Source organism: Anastrepha obliqua, chromosome 3 (genome assembly GCF_027943255.1).
Source record: "Anastrepha obliqua isolate idAnaObli1 chromosome 3, idAnaObli1_1.0, whole genome shotgun sequence".
Lineage (NCBI taxonomy): Eukaryota > Metazoa > Arthropoda > Insecta > Diptera > Tephritidae > Anastrepha > Anastrepha obliqua.
The window spans coordinates 13,263,078-13,273,892 of record NC_072894.1 but is presented as its reverse complement, the minus strand read 5'-3'; the positions used below and the strand labels follow the sequence as shown (position 1 = coordinate 13,273,892).

General features: G+C 39.0%; 1 protein-coding gene across 1 annotated transcript; it reads left to right on the top strand.

Moving 5' to 3' along the window:
* The first annotated feature begins 295 nt into the window (after positions 1-295).
* Positions 296-10,399, top strand: LOC129241321 (medium-chain specific acyl-CoA dehydrogenase, mitochondrial). Its single transcript, XM_054877578.1, has 4 exons — positions 296-472; positions 8,806-9,156; positions 9,241-9,676; positions 9,746-10,399. Exons 1-4 carry the CDS (start codon positions 455-457, stop codon positions 10,195-10,197), a joined length of 1,257 nt encoding a protein of 418 aa, XP_054733553.1. The 5' UTR covers positions 296-454; the 3' UTR covers positions 10,198-10,399.
* Positions 10,400-10,815: the final 416 nt, after the last annotated feature.

Here is a 10,815-nt window from a genome sequence, read left to right as displayed (position 1 = left end):
GAACTGCTGCATAGAACACCCCTAAAAATATTTTCACCACGGCATCATCCTTGGTATATTTCAACGTAAAGAAGAGATAACGCTAAAGCCAACTCTGACGCAAACAAAAAGTGATAAAATGCAGTGCAAAACGAATGTGCAAAATATATTGTGACGAAAAAGCAAAAACATATTTATGTATATGTATGTATTTGATAACAACTGCTAATAACGGCAACCACACAGAGCGCAATGGTACAAAGTCCAATTGTCAAGTAAATATGTATTCAACTTTCAATAACATTGTACATATTTTGCACAATGTTCAATAATAAAGCAAGAAGAAAGTCATATTTATTCGCATTTCCAACGTAGCAGAGTGAAGAACAAGTTGTCTGGCAAAAAGTGTACATACTTGTATTTAGATATCACTAAGTAACATTTTATAATTATTGTAACTATTGTGCAACCAAATATGGCTTTTTTAAATAAGGTAAGAAAGAAAATGTGTCTCCGGTTTAGTATAATGCCGCATGAGCAATTTAACGCAAAATGTAATGAATTATTTATTGAAAGTAAAATATAATATGGAAAACTATAGTGAAGTTGCTGAAGGCATTTTAAAGGTAAATAATTGCAAAACAGTTATTTCCACAGTGTTGGGAGGTACAGTTTAAAGGTTGTTCGGGTATCACTTCCTAACATGTTCACAAAATTATTATTTATTAACAAATTAACTGAATTAATTACGTTAATGTTGAAAAAGAGCATTAGCTGCCAAGGCTATCAGCTCTACAAAAATATTTAAAAACAGTAGGCCTATGTTAGAATGCTTGTGTAGGAATAAAATAAATATGTTTGTACTTATAAACTTATATACTAAAAGCTAATTACGAAAAATGTATACTTAATTTAAATTCAGGCTCGGATATGCTTTATAAAGTTGTTGATATCGATTATATTGTCGGATGAAGGTTTTTTCAACAATTCAATCCAGTTCTTCCTCCGATAATGATTTCTGGCGTCTACCAAAACGGCAATCTTGGAATATATGGTTTAAAGAGATAGAGAGCTGGAGGTGGTTCCCCGGTCAGAATATATTGGTGTGTGTCAATAGTGTGGCGGGTGAAATGTTTTATTTGTGTTTTCCATACGCCGGTGGAGTATTGTGAAGATATATGCTCTCGGTTTACGATAGTGTTGTTGTTGTTGTTGTTGTAGCAGCATAAACATTCCCCATACATATATGGGGAATGCTGCTGAAGTGACAGTCCTTGGCCGGATATAAATCCGGGTCGTTCCGGTAACGTAGAAGCGACTGTCGTTGGAACGTTTAGTGGTGGTCGGTGTAGTTTAGCCATTTTAGTTTCGTTCTGGTGTTGAGATAACGTCTAATTGCTGATAGCATATCTCTCTTTTCACATGTGGGATCTTTTGTTATCGGTGCTGTTTGTTTAGCCGCACTCTGCCATCACGATCCCGTGAATTCCTATGTGGAAAAATCATTATGCTTTGCCTAAAATTGCTCATGCGGAATTATACTAAACCCCACACAATTGCATATTTAAAAAAATTAATAAATTTGTGTGCAGAAATTTCTATTGTTTTTTAATTTGGACTATTGGACCCATTTGGAAACAATAACCCGAAACCAGTGGGTAATTAATTAAAGCGTAACCTTTTTTCATTGCGCAGAGTGACTCCGTGCGACAAAAATGTATCGGGATACTGAGTTGGATAATCCAAGAAAGTACGCTAGTTGTAAACTTATAAGCCTACAGTTTCTTAAAAATAGAATATCAGTACATTTGCTTAAGTTTGTTTTTTACCTTGTCTCTGGATAGACTGATTATTCAGACCTCCTTGAGCGGATATGTTGTAATGTGCCTCCAAGGTACTTGTGTTTACATTTGCCTTTTTATGTGTCTCTGACTCTTTTCTCACTCGAGCACTAGTTGAATTTAATGCTATTTCAAAGGGGTTGATTGATTGATATTGATTTTGAACTCTAGATTCTAATATTATATAATAAGCTGAATAAATTGAAATTGAAAATCAAAAAATGGTTTTAAATATTTATACTCACTCCATGATATTAATATGGATATCAAACGAAAGCGAACACCCGCACGACACTAACCACCTTTTCACATGTCCCTCTAAACCCACTCATCTAACACCCCTCTCCTTCTGGTGCCAACCTGTCGAAACAGCATGTTTCCTGGGCCTACCTTTAGATGAGCTAAATGAAGACGACCGGCTATATACACTGCACCGGCAGGGCTTGTATTATTGCTACAACAACAACAACACCTATGTAGTACATATGTATGTACTTTTTTTATTTTTATTTGCGCCAATTTTGTTCTTTGACCCCGTCTAGTTGATTATAATCGCAAAAACCAGAACAAATTAGACATGCGTCATCATAAATTGACGCTACAACTCATAAACAATTTATCTGTCAATACCACTCTAAAGTCCGTTAAAACTGATTGGTATTATCAGTAATTCAGATCGAAGAGGGACAGGTCTTCGAAATTAATTATTTTCAATCAAGTCTTTGCAATTTCTGTTTTTCTAATCCTAAACTCTTTTTAACTCGGTACCGGAACTACAGGTCATTATATCCAAGGAGTAATGTATGAGGCATTTGTTATGCTATTAAAGCACTAACATCATGTTTTGGGGACTACTATTGTTAAACTTGTATCTTTTAGGGACAAAAACAAAATTTATTTCAAGGATTTACAACTTCGAAAGAACTCTTTTTAAAAACTTGAGTTAAAAGCAAAGTGTTATCAGATAGGAGCAAATTGTTATTATGAAAGCTTATGTATATCTTTATTTTAAATTCCATCAAAATCTTGAAAATAAATGTTTACTCATATCAAGGTTAAATGGCTGCCCTAGCTAAAGGGCTCACTTGGACAAATGTTAGTAAATTCGTCCGTTATGGTGCCATACATGGGAGAGGAGGAGGGAGTGGGAAGGAATAAGGAGCCTTGGGATTAGAAACGATGATGACCATACATTTTTACGACGGCGCCGACGGGGGCTGATTTGCGTTCGTAGATAGCCGTAACAAGCTACTAATGAACTTCACCAAATTTATGATATCTACACCGGCTATATCCGCAGGCGTAGCGAAAAAGTGAGAGCCCAGATATCTAAGTCTTTGCCAGACGAGAGCAGGGCAGCTGAGAAGAAGGTGTTGAGATGATTCCACCTCGTCCTCCAGACAGTTTCTGCAGAACGGACTTGACAGTGTCCAGTAAGGATGCCCACCAAATTTGAAAGCTGGGGTTTTGTTAGCCTTAGGAGTTCGCTTGAGCGTCCCCGATCTACCCGTGGCCAGAAGGATCTCGCGACCTTGCACGTTTGCGCACTAGCCCAGCGCTCGCTGAGTTGACTCGAGGCCCATATTTCCAGGAGCAGACCACAGGTTCTCAGGGGAACCCCAATTCTCTCATTTCACGACGAAACCGTCTCCAAAGTTCCCTGTCTAGCCAGCTTATCAGCCCAGCAGTTTCCCTCTATGCCGCTGTGCCCGGGAACCCAAATGAGCCTGATGATGAAGTATTCGGATGCAATCGAGAGAGAAGCCAGACATTCCCCGACCAATCTCGAGCGCACAAACAGCGAGCCCAAGGCCCTAATTGCCGATTGGCTATCGGAGTAGATATTTACTTCCTTAACGATAATTACCGAATTGAGCAACCAGTCCACCGCTTCCTTAATTGCGGATACCTCCGCTTGGAAAACACTACAGTGGTCCGGGAGCCTAAATTTAAGTTTGATGGGAGGCTCCTTACAGAATACTCCCCCACCAACCCTTCCGTCCAACTTCGAGCCATCCCTGAACATGTTTGCCATGTCTTGCCGCCGAATGTTGCACCCCGCCCACTCATCCCTTGAGGGAATGTGAGTAGAAAAAGGTCCGCTCGGACCTAGCGTGGGTGTACAGTGGTCCAGCACCATAGGGATGAACTCAACGTTTTTAAGAATGCTAGAGTGTCCGTAACTTAAGTCTAGCCTATGGCCCGAACACCTTAATCTGATTGCGGCGTGTGCAGCGGTAGTTTTTCCTACAGCGTCCACGGGCGCCACATTCAGCATAGCGTTAAGTGCTAGAGTAGGAGTGGTACGGAGAGCCCCACTGATTCCAATGAGGGCAGACCTTTGTACCTTCTCCAGCTTCTTAACTGATACCATCCTTTCTAGCGAGTTCCACCAGACAAGGACTCCGTATAACAAGATTGGTTTTATAATCGTGTTATAAAGCCAAAAAGTGACTTTAGGCGAGAGGCCCCATCTTTTGCCGATAGCGCCCCTGCAACCATACAAGGCGGCTGTTGTCTTTCTGATTCTCTCCTCAATGTTTGGCTTCCATGTAAAACCTCTGTCAAGGATGAGTCCCAGGTACTTCACTTTGTCAGAGAGCACCAACGGAGCACCCGATATTGAGGGGAGAAACACTCTTGGTACTTTGTATTTCCTCGTAAATAAGACTAGCTCCGTCTTCAGAGGATTAATCGATAGGCCGCAATTAGCGGTCCAATTTATAACAAGATTCAGATAACCCTGCATCAGTTCCATCAGAGTATCTAGAAACTTGCCTCTGACAATAAGTGCCACGTCATCCGCGTAGGCAATCACCTTACAGCCCCTCCCCTCCAGCTCCTCCAGCAGACCGTTAAGTACGGCAACCCAGAGTAGTGGCGAGAGAACACCGCCTTGCGGAGTGCCTCTGTTCACTTGCCGGCGGAGAGAGGTGTCACCCCATTCTGCCACGACCGTTCTATCGGTAAGCATCTTGTGGATAAGCCTTATAAGTTCGGTTCCGACTCCTACATATCAAGGATAAACAGGCAAAAGTTTAATTAAATAACAAATCATTGGCGTCCGCATTGTGCACTCTATCTCGTATATAGAAATGTTGACATCCGCGAACTAAGCATTTCGCTACTACCAAGTTTTCATTTTTGATCTCACTACTACTCTGAACTTGAACAGATGAGCACTGGAGCAGGTAGCGTAAAATGCGAGGCCAACTGTTTTGCTCCGCTCCAAGCTACGGTTCCGTGACTGCTAGTAGCTCACAATAATAATCAAAAAAAAAAAAAATCAATACTGTCTATAATTCGAATAGTAGCAAAAAACTTGAAATTGGCTGGAGTGCTACTTGCGAAATTATTCATGTGTACTCCAGCTACGGCAACTACTCTCACTTCTGTGCCACTACTACAAGTTCCATAGCTGCTATTTGAGCCGTGTTCGTTTTTGTTTTGTTAGATGCATTTTTTATGCGTTTTTGCGAAGCTACACCGAAAATATAGGGTTTTTCAGTAAGAGCGCTTCAACTTTTGAACTTTTTTGAATAAAACACAAACGGTTTGACTTTTTTAACTAATTCTTTTTTTATTATCGAGTTTGAACATATACATTTAAGTATGAAATTCGATTTCTTTTGCATGACCACCGCGTGCACGTTTTACGAAGTCCATAAGTCTTTTTTCATAAATCGGCCGAAATTCCAGCAATTTCGCGTTCAATATTGGCTCTGAGCTCACAAATCGTCGCCGGCTTGTTACTGTAGACCAACGACTTCACATAACCCCAAAACGGGACGGCTTGTTAAATGGACCGTAAAATGGCCGTAATGCTCTTAAAGTAGCAGCAACAGAACGATTATTTTCATAAAAAATTTGCACGATTTGCAATCGTTGCTCAAGTGTGTAGCGTTCCATGATGAAATGTATACTAATGAAGTTTACAAATGACAAGCGAAAAATAAAAAATATTGCGTGGTTCGCCCTCCCTATCGGAAAAAAGTTGAAGCGCACCTATTAAAAACCCCTGTATAATCGGCAAATTAGGTATGTCCGTATACTGTTGGTTGTAGGTATGGCTGAATACAATTTAAAATTACACATTTTGTAGTTCTCAAATACGCCAAAGTTTTATGTTAAAAAAATTACATGCATGATGCGCTAAACTATTGATATCTTGACCATTTTTGTTTTTTTTTTGACGATTTCTTTATTTACATATACTCGTATGTGTATAATTTGGAATATGGTGCTCTATGTCATATTCTACGTCAAATCGTATGTGTATGTAGGTATGTAAAGGGTTTTTCAATTGGCGCGGGTCGATTTTGGCGCCCTGTGTCAGCCATTTTGTTTTGGTGACATCTGTCAAATCTTTTGTTTATTATTCAGCTATTTATGCCAAATCATCATGGCAAGTTACACGATTTAACAGCACGTTGAAATGATAAAACTTTATTATCAAAATGAGTGTTCATTAAGGGGTTAGTCTACTTTGTCACTTTAAAATTTTTCAATTTTTTTTTTTTGCATAATTTGAAAGTATATATATCCAGAAATATTGTGTAAAAATTTTAAGAAAATCCGAGCACTCTAACTATTTTTTTTTTACCTGAACATCATTTCGTCTACCTGCGCGTATAGCGTGCATTAAAAACTTTAAACGCGTTTTTCTCAAAACAACGTTTTCAAAATCTAGCTCCACTGTATCTCAAAAACTAATCAACCGATTTTCATAAAATTTGGATCACCTATTCTAGACATAATTTGCACCAAATTGACTCTCGGGGGTTTTGAAATTTTAAATTTTTACTATATATTTTTTTTAAATATGCGAAAAAAAACCGTTCTATCAAAAATTTTCCATTTTTATCAGCCATTTTTTTTTGTCTTCATTAAAACCTAATATCCGAGGGTCATTTTGTAGCCAGTATCTTACTGAATCTGAAACATTTTGATTTTTTTGTTTCAGACAAGCCGTTCTTGAGTTCTGATGGAGCTGCCTCACCAACCCATGTTTGAGACGTTACGCTTCACTGCTATTTTTTTACTAAAAATACTATAAAATTGAATAAAAAAAATTTATTTCTGAATTTTAAGACTTTATTTAATAAATCAAACAAATTTTATATTACTATCATTTATAGTTTTCTCAAAAAAAAAATCACGACTATAGCCTTTTTTTCGAGTCTCCAAAGTAGACTGACCCCTTAACGCAAACGTTGCGCGCATTGCGCCCATTTTTTGGTAGATGTGGTGGCCCTTCCAATTTCTTATGGCCCATATTGAACCATATGGACCTAGACGACATGTGGTTCCAGCAGGACGGCGCTACGTGCCACACAGCAAACGCCATTTTATTCCATTTCAACATCTACCCGCCCTTATTGAAAAACCCTATAGAACCGCAAACTAATAGAGGAATATTTCTGCTTCAGAATATTTGAATATTTTATTTATTAGCTGCATATTGCAAATAAGCTGAATATTTACAGAAATACATCAATGATTAATATTTATTTACTACAAATAAAGGTTCTCTTTTGAAACACTAAAATACAGACAGACAACAGAAATCCACATTTTTATTGTTATAGTTTCCTTCGCCCCACGACTTTTAGCAGGTAGGCGAGTAATAATGCGTCAACAACAAAGGGCACTGGAGAAACCTAAAGAAATTGATTTTAACAAATTAATACTCGTAAATAAAAATAAGTAAATAATTGGCGGCTACACTTCTGTTAGGTGTTTGGCCGAGCTCCTCCTCCCTTTGTGGGGTACCGCTTGATGTTGCTCCACAAATGGGGGGACCTGGTTCGAAACCATTGAATCAACGACGAGGAAAGCCATAACAATAAAAATTTAGATTTCTGTACTTTCGTGTTTTAAAAGAGAACCTCTACCGTAACATATGTAGGGGAGGGGGCCCAGTTGTGACGCAGGCCCAGTTGTGACGCAGCTAAATATTTTTGACATGCGGTATGAAAATGACAGTTTGAGCCCTGCCAATCATGTTCGTTTGACGTTCAGCAGTTTTTGTGCAGACACCAACGTTAGTAGTCGCATTGTGTATACACGCACCAAACATCGTGTTGAAAATCGTGCGAAAAAGTTATTTTGATTTTTTTCAAAGTACCAAAATTTTGTGAAATTAACAGTGAAAAGGCGAGTGTAATGCATCAAAATATTGTATTTGCCGTATATTTTGTGATTTTATATGGGTTTATGTGATTATGTGGTGTCTATAAAAAACTTGCTTGTCATACACAAAATAGCATCGTGACCCGGTTGTGACTCAGCGGGTGGCCCAGTTATGACGCACCTTTTTTTTGCACTACGATCATATAGAACTGCCGAATTCCTACATTTTTGTTGTTGTTTAAAAAAAACCAACTGCCAACTCGATCAATTGCAACGTATGCAAGCGTCCAGTTCATTTGAAGTGCGCCAACATGCAGGCAAGTTATTTCACTTGCAAACACTGCGAAAGTGACGTGGACGACGACTAGGAATATTTAGATGACGATGATGAATAAAAATCGTTATCATTTATGGCCATTGAAGGACATTTTCTTTTGTATTTTTCATTATTTTTGCCATTGAAAGCCTTCAAAATAAATAAATCATTAAATCACAACAATTGGTGTGACATTCCTTTCATATTTTCTCATTTCCAGTAAATTTCTTGAGGTGCGTCACAACTGGGCCACTTTTTTTTTGTCCTAAAAAAAGTTATCCTGAAAAAATTTGTTCCAAAATTTTTTGAGTAACTCAAATAAACATACTTTCTTTGGAGAAAAGTTGCGTTTGGTTAATAGTTAAATGTTAAACTTCTTCATTTTTCAATTTGCGGAACTGAGGAAAAAATTTTAATTTTTTTCAAAACCCGCGTCACAACTGGGCCCCCTCCCCTATGTATGTTGGTACCGAAAAATTCGAAATCCTGGCAACTGTTTTCCAATTAATGTACCATTTCTTTACATTCTATTTTTAGATAGCTACCACCACTTTGCGTCAATTGGCATCTCGCAGTTATGTCGCCGTTTCTCACGTCACGCCTACTGGTCCTTCCTTCGGCATAACGGAAGACCAAAAACAAATGCAGGAACTTACACGCAAATTTGTGGCGGAAGAAATTATACCGGTAGCGGCGCACCACGACAAGACTGGCGAATATCCGTGGGATGTTTTGAAGAAAGCATGGGCATTGGGTTTGATGAACAATCACATACCAGCCGATATTGGCGGCATGGATCTAGATTGCTATACCAGTTGTCTAATTGCTGAAGAGTTGGCTTACGGTTGCACTGGCATTATGACTGCCTTGGAAGCGAGTGCTTTGGGTGTAAGTGCAAGATTTTATTATGCAACTTGTAAACGAGTGAAGATAATATAGATTCATTAATTTTTAATCTTTTTGTTTTTGCAGCAAACACCCGTTATATTAGCCGGCAATCAGGAGCAAAAAAAGAAATATTTAGGACGTCTATTGGAAGAACCACTGGTTGCTGCTTATGGTGTCACAGAACCAGGTGCTGGTTCCGATGTTAACGGTATTAGAACGAAGGCTGAACGCAAAGGTGATGAATACATTTTAAATGGTCAAAAAATGTGGATCACTAATGGTGGTGTCGCCAATTGGTACTTCGTGCTGGCGCGTACAAATCCTGATCCAAAAGCGCCTGCTTCTAAGGCATTCACCGGCTTCATTGTCGAACGTGAAACTCCTGGTCTGACGCCCGGTCGTAAAGAACAGAATATGGGACAACGTGCTTCCGATACACGCGGCATTACATTCGAAGATGTTCGTGTGCCCAAGGAGAATGTTTTGATTGGTGAAGGTGCCGGTTTCAAAATTGCCATGGGTGAGACAAATTGCTGTTAGGAAATTAAACTCCCTTATTAAATATCCATTTACTTATATTTTTTTCCAGGTACTTTCGATAAAACGCGTCCGCCTGTTGCTGCTGGTGCAGTCGGTTTAGCGCAACGCTGTTTGGACGAAGCATTGAAATATTCACTCGAGCGTAAAACATTTGGCGTGCCAATCGCATACCATCAAGCCGTGCAATTCATGCTCGCCGACATGGCAATTGGTGTAGAAACATCACGTCTAGCCTACCGTCTATCTGCATGGGAAGTGGATCAGGGTCGTCGCAACAGCTATTATGCCTCAATAGCTAAGTGTCATGCGGCGGATATGGCAAACAAAATCGCCAGCGACGCTGTTCAGATTTTCGGCGGAAACGGCTTCAACACCGATTACCCAGTTGAGAAGCTGATGCGCGATGCCAAAATCTACCAAATCTACGAGGGCACATCTCAAATCCAACGTCTAATCATCTCTAGAAATATGTTAGATGAGGCCAAACAATCATCGAAATAAGTTAAGAAATTTATTTATATGCATAGGTAGATATGTAATTTAAACCATCGATATAGGAAAGTATTTAAAAAATTGTTAATGAATATTATGAAATTTTTGTACGAACTTTTGCTTGGCTGTTGCAAGTAAAATATTGAATAACCGAAAAAATGTGATTTGCATAAAAAATGAAATGAAATATACATAAATATTGATAAGTAAACATTTACATATATTTTTGATTTGGATTTTATTGTTTATACTATCACAATCCATTACACGCATATTTTTAGCTAAACTTTCACTCTATAGCATCTGTTTTCGGGGGGAAATACCAGACAACGGACGCAGTGAGCTGGCAAGGACGGAGGCCTGGGTCGACACAGGGTGCTTTGGTTGGTGTTGTTTTAGCAGTAATACAAGCCCCGTCAGTGTAATGTGAATATATCACCGGTCGTCTTCGTCTAGCTCATCTAAAGGTAGGCCCAGGAAACATGCTGTTTCGACAGGTTGGGACCAAAGGCATAGGGGTGTTAGATGAGTGGATTTAGAGGGGGGGCATGTGAAAAGGTGATTAATGTCGTGCGGGGTGTCTTCACATGTTATGTTATTTATTGTCTGTCTAAACACTGCCTGGTC

Excerpts from the sequence above, each read along its gene's own strand:
- LOC129241321 (XM_054877578.1), top strand. Across the intron at positions 9,157-9,240 it reads TGGAAGCGAGTGCTTTGGGT|CAAACACCCGTTATATTAGC; the intron begins GTAAGTGCAAGA and ends TTGTTTTTGCAG. Across the intron at positions 9,677-9,745 it reads CGGTTTCAAAATTGCCATGG|GTACTTTCGATAAAACGCGT; the intron begins GTGAGACAAATT and ends ATTTTTTTCCAG.